Source organism: Thunnus thynnus, chromosome 22, assembly GCF_963924715.1.
Source record: "Thunnus thynnus chromosome 22, fThuThy2.1, whole genome shotgun sequence".
NCBI lineage: Eukaryota > Metazoa > Chordata > Actinopteri > Scombriformes > Scombridae > Thunnus > Thunnus thynnus.
This window is the reverse complement of record NC_089538.1, coordinates 19,969,136-19,989,134: the sequence shown is the minus strand read 5'-3', so window position 1 is coordinate 19,989,134 and position 19,999 is coordinate 19,969,136. Positions and strand designations below refer to the sequence as shown.

Sequence of the window (19,999 nt, the reverse complement as noted above, 5' to 3'; positions counted from 1 at the left end):
ACATCGTTATTTATGTTTCCGTGGCTCTTTGAAACAATACCCTTCAGATATCGATGAGGAATCGAACCACCTGCTGCAAACAATATCTGATCGTCCTCGTCTCTCTTTTGTTTTTTTGTGTTTTGCACAATCAGGAGTTTTTAACAGCTCTGACCCTTGACCTTCCCACCGTCGGCTGTTTATAAGATTAATCTTGGATCTGACACTTAGTCAGTATTTACAGTCAGACGTTCCCAACCCTTTTTGGTTTATGGCCCATTGAAACAGAGCCGTTTCCGCTAATGACCTCTTGTCACAGACTGAACATGTCTGAGTGATTATTAGTGATTTTATCTTCTCAGACTGTCGTTTTTCAGAGGTTTCAAGAGGTAAAACATCCAAAGTTCAACAATTAAAACACATTTTGGTAAAAGTCTAAGAAATCTAAGACTAGACTTCTGTGTAGCATCAATACATCTGCTCTTCTCTTTCCTATCTTGTTAATTATAACCTCTCAGATCAATCTTGCAACATGTTGGAGGTATCTTAATATCTGTATAACATCAAAGATCCAGTCTGTGATAGTGTGAGTCGTCCCTTTCTTTGTCAAAACGTGGACGTACTCTCCTCTTGTACACTGAACCCCAACGACTGCACAGACCCTCTCCTGCACAGTGACGTTTCAGCGTCTCGTCTCTGCAACACTTTCCAGGACTTTCTCTGGAGCCCCGTGAAAACTCCCCGTTCCTCCTCTTCTCCTTTCCTTTCCTCTGCCATTGAGGCTCGTGAACGTATCCCTCCTCCTCCCTCCCTCCCTCCCTCCCTCCCCCAAAAAAAGCACATCTGGTCCTCAGAGCGCCCCCCGGGCCCCCTTTAGCAACCCCTCCCAGACGTGAACTTGGCCTACCTAAATGTTTTTGTTCATGCAGACTGTGTCTGTCTTATGGAGAGGGGGATGGCGAGAGAAAGAAAAGGAATTTCAACATAAACTGCCTTTTATTGACACAATTGAAAACATCAACATGAGAAAAACTTATGAGAGACAGAAGAGAGCGATCACACGTGTGCATGTGTGTGTGTGTGCATGTGTATGTGTGTGTGTGTGTGTGCAATAGAAATGATGTTGATATAAACTATGTGCAAAGAGATTCAAGAAAGAGAGAAGAAGCGGAAGGGAGAGGCCACATTACATCATCCGTAAAGTTACCACGGCATCCCACTAGTCATATCGGTATCCTGTTACTCAGCCAATCAGCTGCCATGACAACCAACGTGTCATTTAGTCAATTAGCCGACCAGCTAGTCATCGAATTAACCTGATAGTTTAAGCTAGTCGTCAAAAGCCCGCCTTCGGCCCCGCAACCTCAACTGTCATCGAGCCGGTCGGCCAGTCAGCCGGCAGTCAGTCAGGCAGTCAATCACATGGAAGCAATTGATTAGAAACAGCTGTCCTCACCCCCTCGCTCTCCCCTCGCTCTCCCCTTCACTCCCTCCCTCCATCCACCTCCGATGACTGAGTTCATTGTTTTAGCAGCTCAGCCCACTTTTCTGTACCTCCATTATACTTCTACTACATTCTTCTCTCTCTCTCTGTTTCACTTTTTTTTCTTCTTCTTCTGCATTTAATGGTCCGTCATCACTTAATCAGCAGAATCGGTTTGTCTGACATCCAGAGTTTGACTGATGCGCCGATCCAGAGTGACTCATACGCTGTAGGTGACGTTAGTGGCAGCAGAACTGTTTGTTTATCTTACTTATCCTTCATTTAACCCAGTTAAAGTCTAATTAGGTATATTTTTATTAGGGCCTGACAGATAAATTGGTATAAAGTATGTGCCAATATTAGTTAATTGCAGATATATATTGATATTGGCGTATTTGTAAGCTGATAAATGACAAAGGTATCAGTATTTTTCAACTGTAAAACATCCTGCCTAATACTTTTCTTGGTCGCAATTTGTTATGGGTTGTTTAAAGAAAATTAATATTGGCTGATCATTATCAGATTTTTTAAAATCTCAAATATCAATAGAGGTATCAGCCTCAAAAATCCTGTATCAGCTGTGCAAAAATCTTCATCCACCTGTTGCATTGATCACTCCTTCATCCAATAAGTCCCCAAAACTGAAAAAACCAACCCTTTATCCTAATAATTACCTTTATATACTATTAATTTGCAACAGAAAAAAAGTTTGCTGTTCATAATGAAAGTTCATGGTTAAAACAAGAGAGGTGAGAACATGAAATCATCTCCTCTGCAGTTCCTTGAATGGCCACCTGGCTCCAAAAGCGAGTTAATCCCCATAGACCCTCATGTTAAAATGCCTTTACAGCAGAAATGAACATGTTTACAGCCTGGTACAAAAAATAGTTTTGGTCTCTAAAGCTAATTTCTCTGTTAATGACAACTGTACGGGGGTTGATTTTTATATAACTCACCCATTTCAATTTCAGTAAAGCTTAAAGTGCATCATTAAGGGTGTGGCTGCTTTAAGTGACAGGTGGGTGCCGTCACCACGCCAACAACATTGGTTAGCTAACGTAACCATGGTGTAACTCCAGATTCACAGAGCATAGGCGTAGTTGTTGTTATTTCAGTGTGTTTTCAGTTCATTAAAGTTAATTGTAACATTTTGGTCGCCTAAAAAAGTCTTGTTCAGTGTTTGGTTGTACTAAAAGACCTTTTAAGAAGCCAGATGATCATTTTTTTCAAGTAAGTACATTTTGTTTTAATGGTTTTTCCTGTTTTTCGCTACATAAAATTAGCATTAGCATTATCACAGTTAACCATAGACTGTAAATGCACCGTGCTAACCCAGCTAGCAGCTAGCAGCTAGCATTAGGGTCAGCTCCACCCTTTTGTCCAGATTTGGTCACTTCTGACTCCAAAAATCCAAGACGACAATTGTCAAAATGCAAACTCAAGGCTTCAAAACTGGAGTCCACAAACCAATGAGTGACATCATGGTGGCTACGTCCATTTTTTAATTTTATTCTTATTCTTTACAGTGTATGAAGAGGACTGAAGGATGCACAAATTTATCTGCAGTTTGTGAGTGACAATCATTTGTGATTAGCATGCAGTGCTTGCAGATCGCTTTGGTGAAATTGGTCCGTTAGCTAATTAGCACTAAACAAAAAGTACAGCTGTACCTGATGGGAATGTCATTAGCTTTGCAGGTATTGGTCATAAAATAATGTACTGAACAGATTAAAAACTACTCATAGTGATGGTACTAGAGGAAAAGGGATCACCAAAGTGGTAACAATTCAGTCTGTAGGGAACATGAATGTCTGTACCACATTTCATGGCATCCCAATAGTTGTTGAGACATTTCACAAAAAAACAAAAATTTCAACCTCATGATGGTACTTGAGGAATACTCGGGGGGGGGGGGGGGGGGTCACCAAAGTCAGTAGGAGCACAGATACATCAGAAAAACCACAAACAATAATTGTGCAATCTCCATTAATACAGTAACTATGGTGTTTATTGCAGACCGAAGTTCTTCAGACGCTTAAAATGGCCCAATATTACCCATCAGGTTGTGATAAGCAGTGACAGTGAATTCACCCACCATGTAAAAAAAAGCCTATTGAATGTGTGCAGAACTGTTGCAGGATACAGTAAATGCATTAAGTAGATGCATTACAGTGATTGAATCCCTGTTGTTTATCTGTTTTAACGTCAGCCTTTCTACTCTGTGTTTAATCCTCTGTAATGTGATTTAACATATTAGTTTTCTCTTCTTCGAGTGGATGTTTTTTCTCCATATTTCTTTCCTCTGCAGCTCGTTTTTCTTTTTGCTTTTTCTCACCATCCAGCCAAACGCACTTCAAAGCCTCTGTGTGACTGTGCGTGTGTCGAGTGTGTACGTGTGAATCAAAGGTATTGTTGCTCTGCTCACAAGGGGATGCAGAGCAGGACTGGAGAAAAGCATGCGTCTGGCGAATCTCATATTTCAAAATTTCAAAGACTCTGTTTGTGTATGCGTGTGTGTGTGTGTGTGTGTGTACTTGTTTACAAGAACTGGTCCCAGGCCTATAAAAACGGGGACAACGCTGCCACATTTGATTTGTTACTAAACCACAAACCCTTAAAGTGTTTCGAATCTGTCGTTTCATTTTGTTGCATTACCTCAGAAAACAAATTTGTTTACAGTGCTGCCTCGTGTCATGTCAAGGTCAGGTTTTATCATCACGTCGCTTGATTAATTTGTTTGTACAACAGACACTACGCAGTTATAACTCATTAAGGGAAAAGTCTGGCTTAATGAAATGTACAACTTTTGAGTGTGCAAAATGACGGCAAGCACAGGAAGTCAGAGTTGAACCAGGAAGTCGGTCTGTAAACTATGATGGATGTTTACAACAAACAGTTTTCACAATAATTTTACTGTTCGCCTTTGTTTTCTTGTCTAAAAAGTTTTGGCTTACCAGTGTGATCTGCTCGTGTTTCCTTCCCCATCTGACTTTATTTTAACAATTTGAAGTGTTCGCAGAGCTCAGCAGTTACCCAGGTGTGTACACTGTTATTATTTAGTCCCTCCCGGATTTTTTTGTGAATATGGCCTGAAGATCTTTCTATCCTTTCTTTAATCTCTATGTTATGTGCCATGCTAACTGTTCACATGTTTATCAAGCCTCAAGGAACAGCGCTGGGCTGTGAGGCAATTTCAGCGAAGTGTCTTATTTGTGTGACACCCACTGGCCAGAAAACACAATATCCAGTTCTATAACACATCCATGATGTTAACATGCTAAACATTGTAGGCCTATCAACTGTTTATATGAGAACATGCTAATGTTAGCATGCTAACATGTTTAACATTATATACAGTATTATTTAATATTATATCATTTAAAAGTTAGCTTGACAACATGCTAATTTACACATGCTAACTATAGACTATATATAAAGTAATAACTACAGTCTATAATGCTAATATTGCTATGCTAACATGTTAAATGTTACACATTATTATTTCATATTATATAATATAAACATTAGCTTGATGACATACCAACTTACAGTAGCTAAACATAGACTGTATATAAAGTAATAACTATATAGAGTCCGTACTAGCGTTGGCACGCTAATATGTTACATTTTACACATTATATATTATATAATATAGGTAAACATTAGCTTGACATCATGCTAACTTAGACATGCTAACCATAGACTGTAATAGCTGTATATAGTCTCTGGTGCTAATGTTAGCATGCTAATATGTTGAATGTTAAATATTATATAAAATAAACATTAGATTGACAACATAATTTACACATGCTAACCATAGACTGTATAAATTAATAATGTTAGCATGCTAACATGTTAAATATTGTTATATCATACTATATAAAATAAACATTAGCTTGACAACATAACTTACACATGCTAACCATAGATTGTATATAAAGTATAGTAATAATATATACAGTATATAACATTACACCTAACATGTTACATATATCATATTATATAATATAAACATTACCTTGACAACATAACAACTTACACATGCTAACCATAGATTGTATATAGTCATAACAATATATACAGTATATAACATTACACCTAACATGTTACATATATTATATTACATAATATAAATGTTACCTTGACAACATACCAACTTACACATGTCAAGTATAGACTGTATGTAAATTTACAATACAAATCACCAAGGCAACATGGTGTGTGATGAAAATTGCAGCCTCATAAGACTTGATTCTTTTTCCCCTTTAAATTAACTCATGCAGAACAACTAAAACATTTCCAATCACATTCAGCTATTGAATTTCCTGTATTATTTATTGTATGTTTCTAAATTACACCTTTGTCTAAAATACAGCAGGTTTACTGTCCTCAAACGCTGTCCTCACTACTCCCTGCCAGGGATGATGGATTACTGTACTGTACAGTGTGTCAGAGAGCAGACGGTCATGGGAGCGAGCCATGTCCCTCTCCGCACACACATACACACACACACACACACATATACACACACACACACTTACCTGCTGTGTGTGCTCTTATGGTATGTGTCATGTGTTGTAGAGGCAGGTTGCAAAAGGGGAGTCATGGGGGAGGAGGGCAATGTTGATGTCTTGCTCTTTAACACACACACACAAACACACACTCGCAGGAGAATCTGAAGGCCAGAAGAGGATAGATCTCTCTCACAAACACAAACACACACACACACACACACACACACACACACACACACACACAGTATAAACACACACACATACACACTGAGGTGGTGTGTGCCAGGCCAGGTTTCTGCAGAGCAGAGCAGGCTGGATCCCAGCAGTCACCATATGGACTGGTACTGAAGTCAGAACACAGAGAGAAGGAAGGATGGAGGAGACGAGAGAGAGAGAGAGAGAGAGGAGGATAGAGGGATGCAATGAAAGATGTATGTATGTAGGGAGGAAGGAAGGATGAGGGATTATGGAGGGATGTGAGGAACGCTGGAGGGAGACAGAAAGATAGAAACTATTTAGGGAAGGACGAGATGAAAGAGGGAGGAAGGGCCGGGTAGATTAGGTAGGAATTGTTGCAACGAAAGAGGGGAAAAAAAAGACGGGAATTATTAAGGGAGGGATGAAAAATAAAAAGGTAAGAAGGAATAACATTAAGAGATTTAGGGGAGGAAAGAAGGGATTAATGTAAGGAAGAAAAGAGGTGAAGGAGAGAGGAGGAAAAAAATGAGAGGAAGAAAGGATTGAGGAGAGAAAAAATGAAATCTGTAGGGATGAAAGGAAAGAAGGAGGTGAGAGAGGCTGAAGAGGATGGAAGCAAAATCCAAAATAACAATGGAGGGAGGAGGAAAACTGGGGAGGGATGTGAGTTGGGATGGAAAAAGAAAGATGGAGGATGGCAAAACAGAGAAAGGAGAGAAAAAAGATGGAGAATATTTAGGAAAGGATGTGAGGAATCGACATAGGAGGTGAGGAAAGATGGAAGAACGAAAGATGGAAAATGGTGTAAGGAAGGAAAAACAGGGAAGTAGGAAGGAAGGATGGATGACAAAAGGAGTGAGATAGGAATAGATGGAGAAAGGAAGATGGAAACTGGGGAAGGATGGAAGGAAACGGAAAAGTAGGGGAAGGAAAAAAGGACAGAGAGATAAAAAGCTTTTTAGGAAGGATGGAAGGTAGGAAAGAAAGAAAGAAGAGAAAAGGTTAAAAAAAAAAAAGGGAAGAACAATGAAAATATTTCAGGAAGGACGACAGGAATCGATGTCAGGAAGGAAAAAGGGGACATGAGGGAGGATGATGAAGGGAGGGATCTAGGAAAAGACGAATGGAGCAAATTATGAAGGGATAGATGCAATGAAGGACGGAGGAAGAAAGAAAATTTTAAATGAAGGAAGGAAGGAAAGGATCAAAGGAATCAATGTAGGGAAGGACGGAGGAAAGAAGAAAGGAAGAGGAAGAGAGGAAAAGAAAAGGATTCAAATTAAGGAAGGATAGAGGAGAGGTGTAAAACAGGAAGGATGGAAAGATGGGATAAAAAAAGAGAAGGAATGTGGCAAAATGATAGGGATGGAGGGAAAAGGGAAGGAGGGAGGAGGGAGGAGAGGGATTAAAGGCTGTAAACAGATGGATGCGTGCATGATGGGAGAGGATGGAGGGATTAGAAAGACGGAGGGAGGGAAGGAGGGAGGGAGGACGCCTCCAGGTGAGAGATGGAGGTTCGGTTAGCAGCAGGTTAAGTTGAGAGTCAAGTTACTTCAAATACAGTGTTTAACGGAGGATTAAAGGGACATTTCACCTGATTTTACTGTCATAAAGATCAATTTTATCAATAATATCTGGAGGTTTAATGTCAAAATGTCTGTTAATTCACATTTATTCAGGAAAGAAAGAAACGTTTGATCTTAATGCAAGTAAAGCCGTCAAGATTCATCTCGGCAAATATTTAACCAGACAAACGTTTGGACAGAAACTCGTTAAGAAAGATATCAAATATAAATATATATAAATATAATATATAAGAGAAGTTCACTGAAATCTGCTTCCTCTCAGAACAAACGACAGTAAAAATGTCTCTTTACAAACCAAAAAAATATATATTATATATAATTATTTCTGATCATCCACATTCTTCACATGAAGAAATGATGAAATAATAGTTTGTGTAATAAAAATATATGTTTATACAAGGAAATGGAAGTTTTTCTTACTTATATACAGTAAGAAAAACCTTTTTTTCCTACAGTGTGTGTGTATAAAGCATTAAGATACACATTTAAAGTAAAGCAAAAGCTTTACCTCTAAAAAATTAAGGTTTTTAATAAATGCTCCACACTGGGTTCAGCATCATTAAGGATCAGTTTGTTAAACTGGTTAATTTAAGTAAACAAACTGCAAAAACCTCCTTCAGTGTTTTCTTCTTTCAACTGAAAGACCTTTGAATCAAATTAAGCCTAAAAACAGCAAAAGGCTCAAATCTTTCTGGACTATTTTCAGATTTTTAAGACCCTTCAAGGAGACTTTATTTGAACTTTGCATATTTCCCATAAATGTGGCTGCTGTGGTTCTGTCGGGTCAAGTTAACTCTGTTCTCACTGGCTTTATTTTAGAGATTCAATGAGTCACTCGAAACGACATCAGACTTTCTAGATCTTTCCAGATAAACGTTTTTACATGAATAGCCTCATTTATAGGAAATAAACCAGAATTATACTTTAAATGTGAGGTTTTGTTTGTGTCCTTTATGTCTTCTCCTCCTACTTTCTGAATATTAAATGATCTTTGATGGATTTTAGAGCAACTTATACACTTAAAGTAGATAAATTAAGATAAAAACTTGCATCTACTCTGCTATTTCTATCCCTCTTCCACTATGAACTCTCCCTCTACATGTTTTTCTACTTTTCTCGACTTGTAAATAAGTCGTTTTCTCATGAACTCGTAGCTGTGTTGTTGCTGCCAACCGGCAGTGAAATAAAAAGATCAAGGACGAGCAAACGGTTGGTTTTGTAAATAACAGTTTATTTGAAAACCAGGGGTCAGGCTGTCTGTTTGTGGCCAGTTTAGCTGCTGCCCTGCTTGGCGGCCAGCCTCTTGTCTCTCTCCTCGGCGATGGTCAGACGGATTCCCTTTCCTCTGGGCAGGGACACCCACGGCTTGTTACCCTGGAGACGGAGAGAGAGAGGAAGAGGAGGAAAATGGTTAAGATCGATCAAATACAAGTTTCATAAATATCCAGTTCAGAGCTAAAAAGATGATTTCAAGTCGTTCATTTTAACGTGCAGCCAGTTTAAACACTCGCGCTAACGTCATTTGACCGCCGACACTTCAGCACGGAGCCGTCGCCGAGGTGAAGAAAAAGCGCGGCGGTCGAGGCCGTCGGATAAATGTCACGCTGGCGGAGAGGTGACCGTGCCGCTGACAGCTACGGTCACGTTAGCAGCCAAACAAATGTCAGCCGGCAGAGAGACGCTCAACAGACCATCCGCTCGTAATCGTTAAGTGCGTCTAATTTGATGGGACGGAGTTTGATTTATGAAGGTTTTTTACAGTTTGTCTTGCCGTGAGGATGACGAGTCTCTGCCAAGGTCGACATCAAGGTCAAAGACAGCTGACAGTTTAACGACAGACTTCAGGTACACTGAGTCCCAATGTCAAACTACACGATACTGAGTATATTTAGTACATCATACTACACTACCAAGTATAAAACTTTAACTTGTCTGCACTTATTTCCGCTGCATTTTAATTAATTTATGTTTCCGAGACACAAACGGCTCGTCTCTTGTTGCATGTTGACATTTTTAAGTCTATTTATTTTGCTGTTAATTCCAGTGGAAACAAAACTTAAACACTAAATTAGCATGAAATTAAGAGTCAGGCTTTTACTTCCTGAGCTAAAGCTATTTTATTTATTTGCTAGGGGATCATACAACACTAGAGCTGAAAGTATTTGGCATTTAACAGATTTTTAAATCAAATATTCTCAAATATTCTCTAGTTTTTATTTGTTTTTCTGCTTTATGTGATAATGAGCTGAATATTTTAAGGTTTGAGGTTGTTAGCCGGACAAAACGAGCAAATTTAAGACCTCGCCTTTGGTTTTATGAACTCCAGGTGGACATTTTCACTATTTTTGATATTTTATAGACTAAGTGACAGTTAGTTACCATTTCCTGTATTTTGCCAGTTAGCATAAACCTTGATCTTCTGTCCAATTAACCGGTACACAACCGCAGAAGTTTGACTAAGAAAAGTCCTGATATCTACTAGTTAACTTAATTTTTTTAAGAAATAAGAACTTCTCTCTAGTGAAGGAGCTCAGAACTTCTTAGAGGATTTGGTCGTGTAATTTCATTGCTGATCAAAACCAAACAGTCATCATTGCTCCAAAGACACCTCGCTCCTAATAAAAATCACATTTAATCTGTTTAAACTGTGTGAAAAGTCCCAAATTTTTCTCCTACAGGTACGATGAACTTTTACATCACAGCGTCAGAATATTTCTAAAATCTTCACCTTGCCGATGACGAAGATGTTGGAGAGCCTGGTAGCGAAGCTGTTGCCTGTGCTGTCCTTGACGTGGACCACGTCGAAGGAGCCAGGGTGACGCTCCCTGTTGGTGATGACACCGATACGCCCCAAGTTAGCACCTCCGGTCACCATGCACAGGTTACCTGGAGAGGAGAGAAGAAGAAAGGATTTCCTCTTCATCAACTGAACATTAAAAACGACGGATCCGGATCGTCACAAAACCAGGTCCTGCAGTGACGTGAACCTACCGGTGTCGAACTTGATGAAGTCTGTGATCTTGCCGGTGTCCAGGTCGATGCGGATCGTGTCGTTGACCTTGATGAGGGGGTCGGGGTAGCGGATGGTGCGGGCGTCGTGGGTCACCAGGTGGGGGATCCCCTTGGTGCCGATGATGATCTTCTTCACCTTGCACAGCTTGTACTGCGGAGGAGGAGGAAGAGGAGGATGAGGAGGAGAGTTAGATTAGAAAACCAACATCTTTCCAAGAACAACTTTAAAGACAGCAAATGACATCACTCTAAAAAAAGGACATGAACTTAATTAGGAGCCAAATTATAAACATTTTACAAACAAACTGACAGTTGCAGCTTTCAAAACTCTTCATCTTTTTGCATCTCAAGCTAAAACTATGACTGTTTCGCTCTCGATTTATCTCTCTTAACACACCCCGCATCCACATTTTTGGATATAAAACCAGTTTGAAATACCGTCAGTCAGAGCAGATTTGGCAAGAAGCAGCAAGAGACCGAATCCTTAAGAAACTAATCTTACATGGTGATTACACCATTAACTCAGCGAAGACTCGTCTCACTGCTGAAACTCCGCCAGGCTCTGAGTCACGTAGCGAGAACGTGCGACGACCAACATTAAATGGTTCGAACTCAAACTTTTGAACTCTTAAAATGATTCTCCTTTTTCTCTCCAGTTGAAAAGAAAGATTGATCACTGATCTATAAACCACAGCAGAGCCTCTAGAAGTTCAAGGGAGACGTGGTTTTAAACGTTGATCTTACCTTGGCCTCCTCGGCGGTGATGCGGTGGACGGTGAAACGTCCCTTCACGTCATAGATCAGACGGAAGTGCTCGCCGGTCTTCTCGATGCTGATCACATCTGAGTAAAAAAAAAACAAACAGTAAACAGTCGTCAGCTCGTCTTGTTTAAGTGGTAGATATCAGATTTTAATGCCCTCTATAAAAAAAGGCTGTTTATGTACAGAGGACAGCCAAATGTCAAAACAGAAAAATACGAGTCCCACAGCGCTTTTAAATACACAATAAGTTTTTCCAGCCAACTGACCACAAAACTTTGGCCCCACGACTCTCTCATTTGTGATGAAAATGTGGAAGAAAATATTCAAGATTTACTCTTCTTCCTAACTTGGTGTTTGTGAGGAAATATTCCCTTTTAAATCTAACCTAAACACCAACTACCACACTCACAATCAGACATGTTGTGAACAAACTCCGGTCTCTATAGAGACATAAACTGTCTCAATACTACGATCAAATCTCATTTTTAGGGGAGACTTTGATCAGATTTCTCCAGTCACAAACATCTTCTTGGAGTCCAGAAATTTCCAAGAGCATCACGTCTTTCTCAAAGAGATTATAAGATGGACACAGATAATTATTTGACAAACTTTCTGACTAAAAAACTCTCCACATATTCAGGCATTTTGCCCGTTTACAGTGACTTCACAAGACCAGGAGTTCAGCATCTTTCAAGGTTGCAAACTTGCAGACAAACGTGAACAAAAATCAGTAATATCAGCAACCTTCTTAGGTAGAAATTCATCCTCTGAGAAAAATGTCAAAGCTCTCTATTCAATTAAAACTCTGAAATAAAGAGTTTCCTTCAAAAACTGCTGTTTCCTGTTACAAAAATATAAAAAATAACTGTTTAAAAGAGCAAATATTGGGATAAATCAAGTTAAAGTATTGCTCTACTACATTAATTGCAGGAAGCATTTAAAACTGTTCATCTACTGGTTGACAGTGACGGGTGTTTAGTGTGGACGTATATAAATAGGCGACGGTCGTCCTGCTGCCAAGGCTTCCCCTTGATTTGGAAATTAAATCGCCGCACCTCCCTGCGAGGCTGTTGGCTGGCGTCTAGGTGGAGAGAAAACTGACAGGTCACAGTTTCGTTGGAGGTGTGACTGCGAGACTCGACAAAAACAAAAAATATTTACTCCTCGGTTGCAGCCGTTCTGCCTGACCTGCTCGGCATCACTGGAGAATAATTTATAAACTGTGAGGAGGAGAAAAAAGTGAAGAAATGAAACCAGTATTGGCACTTTAGAGTGAATCTGACTGACTGATAAAAAGGAGAATCATGAAGCAGAAGAAAAAGTCCTGCAATGTAAAGAAACTCAAAGCAGCGTCCGTATTTCACAGGCTGCTGTCGTTTGTTTCTGGTTCCCAAATCTTATTTCTAATCCAGATAAATGGGGCAGCTGATGTTGCCCCATCTGTCCTGCGATGTGTCCAAAACAACATGAACATCCCACTCAAACATAAATACTGGCTTAAACTCGTTTCCAGCCGTACTCTCAAGGATTTGCCTCTGTCCGTTTTTTTTTCCAATGTCGCCTTTTCAAATTCCATCACAAACCCAACGTGACCTTTCATAACATACAAGACGACTGTGTCAGATCTTCAAAGAAAACGTCAGAACCAAAACTGAGTTAATCTATCAAATTATTAAAAGAAAGACAACATTACTCCCATATCACTAACCCTGTCATAATATTTAGTTGCCTTAAAATCTGACTATGACTAAGAAACACTTTGATGTCGGAGCTCAGAACTTCTTAGAGGAATTGGTTGTGTTGTTTCAGCTCATTGCTGATCAAAACCACATATTCATCACTGCTCCCTCGGCCGCCTCGTTACCCACAGACGCTTCGTCATGCAGGAATTAGACTTGGACGTGAAATCTTTCACATCAACACAACAGTAACTCCTGTTTTGGCTTTGCACAGAAAGCAAACTAAGGACTCATCAAATACAGATTGTGAATAAAAAACGATCATTCAAAAGGTGCTGAGCTGCAACGAAAAGTCTTTGTTCAACATCTTAAGTTCCCAACTGTCCCCCCAAAAAGCACTCCCCTCAAGACTCACCCATGAATCCAGCAGGGTAGGTGACGTCGGTGCGGACCTTGCCGTCAATCTTGATGAACCTCTGCATGCAGATCTTCTTCACCTCATCTCCGGTCAGGGCGTACTTGAGGCGGTTCCTCAGGAAGATGATGAGGGGCAGGCACTCCCTCAGCTTGTGGGGACCGGTGGAAGGACGAGGAGCCTGACAGAAGAAGAAGAAGTGTGTTTCAAGATGATGTTTTATGCATTTCTAAAATGTTTTATTTAAAGTGACCTTTAGAAGAAGCTGGCTGAAGACGAGCCTCATCAGGACCGCTTAATCATTTTCAACCAAATGTCTAATTTATTATCTGGCTGCGGCTGCATGATCCATTAAAAGTTTTTCACACTACAGAACACAATGTTTAGATCCAACTTGATGACGTTATCTAAACTTTTGACTCAACTATTCACGTCAATGTTTAGAAGTCACCAAAATCCAACATCAGCTGAAATTTTCTGTCCTTTAAAGCCCAGAGACACTATGCAATAATAACCAATTAATAGTGTGTATTAATTTCAAATGTTTTAATAGTTTCAAGATTTATTCTATGATGTTGGATGAGAGCAGATCAGCTGGAGGTGTGAAAAAAAAAAAAACAGGCTAAAGGCAGATTTGTTCATCTATTAGCATCTACTGCTGGTTCTTCTGGACTATCAGCTAATAACAATGACACCAGAGCTCCCAGTAACTTAGAGGTTAAATGCCGACCATGAACCTTCCCTGGTGACAGTCTAGCTGAGGACTTTTTGTTGTATCTGTCTCTCATTGTTCCCTGTCTGCTGTCTATAATAAATACTTAAAATTCGCCTAAAAAGTACTTAATATAACTATGACACCAGATCAAAGAACATATCTTTAGGGATTAGTGTCTTGTGTCAACTCTGTAATGGATACGACTAGTTTTAGACATTAATACGTTAATACTGAAACGAACAGCAACACAACTGAAAGTTAGACGCACTTAACCTGCTAATATTCAAATACTGGTGACTGAATTATCTGGCTGTAATATTGTATATAATTTGTTCTCAGATATTTGCTTAAGAAATCTGAGAGGAGACTTAAAGCTCAGGTTAGTCAGGTGTCCATATGAACATAAGATTTTTCTTGCCATAATTACTCCAGTTCATACTGGCCATTAAAAGATCCCCTTCAAATGCACTTTCAATGTAAGTGATTATATGAGGCTTCAGCAGTCTGAGTTAGTCATATGAAGTAGATATCTAACACATTTACAGTCTTTTTAGCATCAAATTCCCTCTTTGTGTTTCCTGCATTGGAAGTATAGTAACAAAAATAGGGACTTTGGCACTAAAAAGACTAACGTTGAAAGATATCTACTTGATTTGACACATCTGGGCGGCTGAAGCTTCATATTAGCTTCAGATAAACTATTAAATACATTTTCCACAGAAGGAGGCTTGTGGATTTTGCACTTACCCCCATCATTTACATCTAAGTGATGAGTGTAAGTGCATTATGAAGGGGTCTTCTAATGGTCAGTATGAATAGGAGGAATGATTACAGCAAGAAAAATCTATTTCAGTGTTCATTTAGCCTCCTGACTAATACTCAGAACTTGTAAAATTGTGGTCCCGTCTTTTCAGTTTAACTGTGAATATCAGTTTGCTCGCTCTAACTGTAATAGCGCGGCCAGATCCAGCGCCACATGAAATGACCTTCATACTGCTTAAAAAGACTATTTTTTCTGCTCAACATGCACACATATGTTTCATGAGCCAAGCTGAGTTGGGTGACAGCAGCAAGCTGTTCTCACCTAATTAAAAGTAGATTATTAAAATCAAAAACACCCCCTGTCTCTCTAACAACCTACTGCTCACATGCAGCCTCTATTTAACAGTGATTTCTACACCTAAATGTGCTTCGAAACGGTTACTGATGCTACATTCTTGATGTCTGACCTCACAATTCAACTTAAAGTGTTTTAAACGCTGTGCTAATGTTCCACATTGCAACAATTAGATTCCTAATAGCTCATTAGGCAGATTTAGGAGGAATTTCAGGCATCATAAATCACACATGGTCACATTAGTTGTATGAGCGATGCGTCCCTTTGGTGCATCCATTCATCCTACTCTGCTATGAGCCCTTTAGATACAAAACTACTATAATACATATATCAAAATTAACACTTTGAAAGTAGAGGAGACTCCAAACTACACATCACTTGACACTGCATGTGGCGGAAATATAAAAAAAGAGTGGTACTTACGAAAACTCCGGTGAGCTTGTCAAGCATCCAGTGCTTCGGCGCTGCGACGCGCTTCAGGTGCTTCTTCGGTCCTCTTGCCTGGAGAAGAGACGACAAGGCCGGTCAACAACTGGACAAACACCCGGCAACTATCAGCTGTGATAGCGGGCTGGACAAGGTTAGAAACCCCGCTCAAGAGAGGGTGTGCTGGGGAACGAGTGCTAGCTAGCTCAGCCGGCTGCGGCCTACATACATGAGCTCACATTAGACAGATATTTAAAGATTTACATACTATAAGTGACACTATTATGTAAATTGTACTTAAAATCACCCAGAAACGTTAGCACATCAATTTAGTAAATGTAGTTTTCCGTTAAATGAACAATAGTTAAATGTGTGGCTAACGCCGTTAGCCACATAAGCTAACAAGCGGCGGCTGCTTAAAAAAAAAACTGAAGCTCCGTTAAAACCTTAAATAAAAACGAACCATCACTGCTTTTTACTGCAATTTAGACCTCGATCATCTCATGAGATGTGGTTTTATAAACTACGACATGTACGTGAGTGATGAAACAAACGCAAAAAGTGATGTTTGATGATTATTTCGGAGAGGAATCGTGAGGAGAAACTGCTCACCATGTTGGAGTCTGCGGGGGAAAGGACCTCTTGTCTTCCGGTGTTCAATGATAAGGCCGCCTACGGCAGCCTGGGAGGGACAAACTTACTGAAAGCCGCGTAAATTCTCAATCCACTCGCTACTGATTATCAAAAATGTTCGTTTATATATTTTTATAGGAGTTTACATCCTGCCTGGTAATAGTTACGGTGCACAATAGTAATTATGCGCATATACGACTTTACATTAAAATACTATATTTCAATCACACTAGATGTTTTGTGGTTCTTTTCTGTGAACAGTTTTCTTGGGATTTTTGTTTTCTTTTGTTTTCTTTGTCCACATGCCTCTGTTTATGCTTTGTATATATATTGCCGGAAGAGTCATGTTTTGTAAAATATCACTGTCTTGTAGATTTGTATCACAGCTAAAGACCCAACTTTATATAATGGCTTTTGAGTTCCCTTAATTTTTTACTTTTTTATAGCATATTAAATATGTTAATTTTGTCTATTACAATTTACGCTTTTTTATTAGCATTTGATTTAATTCAACTGTATATTTACATTTTTTTTTTGTAAATCACTCTGATCTCCTGTCATTTTTAAATGTGCTGTATAAATAAATTTGACTTGTAATCCCATGTGGGATAGCCCAGAAATGGAAATAAAAACTACTATCATTATCTGCAATATTAGACTTTCTAACATGATTTCTTTGTTTAGGGCTGCAGCTAACAATTATTTTAATTATCGATTAATATGTCAATTATTTTTTTAATCAATTAGTTGTTTGGTCTATAAAATCTCAGAAAAGATCCTTAACTTAAGCAAAAGTACATAAGTATTATGAGCTTGATGTAGTTGAAGTATTGTAGTAAAAGTAGTGGTTTGGTCCCTCTGACTGATACAGTTCGCTAGTTTAGTCCAGTGGTTCCGAACCCAGGGGTCGGGGCCCCTCCAAAGGGTCAGCAGATAAATCTGAGGGGTCGTGAGATGATTAATGGGAGAGGAAAGAAGAAAAAACAAAGTTCTGATACACAAATCTGTTTTCAGTTTTTGGACTTTTTCTCTAATCTTTGATTTTTGGTGAAATATTGGATCATTTGAACATTTATTGAAATGAAAGCATTTGAGAAGTTTAGAGGGAAAAATCACTATTTGGAGGAGCTGTTAACAACTCATAGACATGTGAAATGTGACCCCGACTACACACTGCTTTTTGTAAGATGACAAAAGCCAAAAAGGTTGGAAACCACTGGTTTCATCTTTAACAATGTGTTGTATTTTAGTGATAGTTATTGTGCACAATAGTAATTATTCACATATACAACTTTACATAAAAAATACTACATTTAAACTAAACTATATCTACTATCGTTATCTGTAATAATAAACTATAACATGATTTATTTGTTTACGGCTGCAACTAATGATTATTTTCATTATCAGTTAATCTGTTGGTTATTTTCTCGATAAATCAATTAGTTGCATGAAAAGTAAAAGTGATCTCCAATCTATGTAGACTGTATTTAGCCTCCATGAACGTCTCTCTGTGTCACTCTGTGTGTGTGTGTTTCATTGTGTCCTGGTCAGGAAATGCCAGTGTCGCAGGCAGAGTCCTGTTTATACTTATGAAGATAAAACTCTTCCTGGGTCCGTGTCTTCTTCTGCCAAATGGTACCAACTGATGCACACATGTATCTCTGCTCCCCTCAGGCTGCAGCATAAATCCCAAAGACAAACCTGGACTCTGTTTATATCTCATAAAAAAAACAAAAAAATGCTCCTGTGTGTATATTCACACATTTATCTCTGCTGACCCACTTTATATACTTTCTTATTTTCTTTCCTTGAAACATAAATCTTCTGTGCAGGTTTTTCAGGACGGTGTTGTAGGTGGTTTCCAGCAGAATCAACCCACTGTCCTACATTTTATTCAGCACATTTTACATTTTGCAAAGACTTGCAGGAGCTCAGAAACACAGAACGTAGCCAGCAGCAAGTTGGGGACCCATCTACGTTCTTCTCAACCTTAATTTCCTGACCCACTTCTTTAAAAAACCCGTCCACTCAATCCACAGCCCAGGAAGTCTTAATTGAGGATTAAAGACACATTTCTGGACTCAAATTACAAAGGTGGAAGAAATAAGCAGAGGTGACAGTTGTTTGAACTGGCTGTCTAAAGGCTACAGTGCTGTTTGATACAGATGTCGAGCGTAATAAAGTCCAGCTGATGGCGGTAATCAAATAAGTCTGTGTGGCTTAAGCTGCGTTTTTGTGTTTGTTTTACACACATTGGGACCAAATTCATCTTTTTAAGTGCTGTTAAGCTTTTTCCTCTTTGCCCACAGGGCGTCTTGTTGTTGCTCCCAACAGGTCGTCCTTATTAATTAGCACCTTTTCTGTTCCTTTTGTTATCAGTAGTTTAGACCAGCAGCTCAAAGTGTGTTTGGCTTGTAACTCATTAATGAAAGTAGACTCAACTTGAGAGTCAACCTTGGTCACGTGGTTTAATCTGAATAACATTGGGAGCCTTGAAGTAGTCAAATTATCCAGTAAATCACCACGAGAGAGTAAATATTATAAAAATGACCAAAAATACATGTGTAGCAGATATTTTTCTTCTTTGTTAATCATCTCACAACTCCTTAATGTGGTGTTTTTTCCTAAAACACAGTATTTGTAGGTTATATTTTACATGCAGATAACAAACACCATCTTCTCTCATCCTTTAACAGACTGTGAAACGGTTGCATCTCACCCTTTTCACTATGCACTATTCCCCAACGTTATCATTGTTCTGTGTGCTGAATCATTTCAGTCAAATGTTTCTGTTAATCTGTTAATTCATCTTCATCATTAGCTCCTCTCAGCAGCGAGGGATTGGACACTGTTAAGATGAGGGAAGATGAGTAACACTGGTCTGTAAATGACGTGAATTTAATGCACTTATGACTGTAGAAGATGTTGGTTGTCGGCAGTAATAGAATAACTCCTATATGTCAATATTTGCGTGGTGTTTAAAGCCTTTTATCTTTATATGGTGTGACGGAGACATACAAGGAACTATATAAAGTCAACATATTTATAACACAGAGGAACATCATAGTCAACAATAGTTTAAATTTCCCTCTTTTTCCCGTTGATAACAGGATTTTCCCATCATATAAAGTCATTCTATCTTCCTTACATTTAATGCACTGGTCTGAGATAATTATATAACTTAGAGTAATATAGATTTTCTTTATATTATTGTAAAAATTTGAACCCATAGAAAAGACTTGCGATTACTCCAAGCAAGTCTTCTAACCGTCATTACATGAATCAGTAAAGTCAGTAAAGACAACATCTCTGTCTACATGTAACAAAGAGCCATCCGATGAGTTACTGTGTTACACTGTATGTGCTAATGCTAAATAAAGCTCTGCAGCGGCCTCATTGTGTAACATCACCACTAGATGGCAGCATTATACAGTGTTCCTGTACAACTCTGACACTTGTATGATAACTTTATTGGAT

The 19,999-nt window shown here is 39.0% G+C and overlaps 1 protein-coding gene and 2 non-coding genes across 4 annotated transcripts; all 3 read right to left on the bottom strand.

Moving 5' to 3' along the window:
• Positions 1 to 8,970: 8,970 nt before the first annotated feature.
• On the bottom strand, positions 8,971 to 16,563 carry rps4x (ribosomal protein S4 X-linked). Of its 2 annotated transcripts, none has more exons than XM_067579459.1 (7): positions 16,499 to 16,563; positions 15,884 to 15,961; positions 13,629 to 13,809; positions 11,517 to 11,614; positions 10,752 to 10,923; positions 10,489 to 10,646; positions 8,971 to 9,134 (listed from the first exon to the last, which is right to left on the bottom strand). In XM_067579459.1, exons 1-7 carry the CDS (start codon positions 16,499 to 16,501, stop codon positions 9,033 to 9,035), a joined length of 792 nt encoding a protein of 263 aa, XP_067435560.1. In that variant the 5' UTR covers positions 16,502 to 16,563; the 3' UTR covers positions 8,971 to 9,032. The 2 variants fall into 2 exon arrangements, with proteins under 2 accessions (XP_067435560.1, XP_067435562.1); XM_067579461.1 differs by lacking the exon at positions 16,499 to 16,563 and adding an exon at positions 16,350 to 16,374.
• On the bottom strand, positions 10,287 to 10,357 carry LOC137175283 (small nucleolar RNA SNORD61). Its single transcript, XR_010925611.1, has one exon. It is a non-coding gene; the product is annotated as a small nucleolar RNA SNORD61 (small nucleolar RNA).
• Positions 13,303 to 13,378, bottom strand: LOC137175282 (small nucleolar RNA SNORD61). The gene has a single exon (XR_010925610.1). It is a non-coding gene; the product is annotated as a small nucleolar RNA SNORD61 (small nucleolar RNA).
• Positions 16,564 to 19,999: the final 3,436 nt, after the last annotated feature.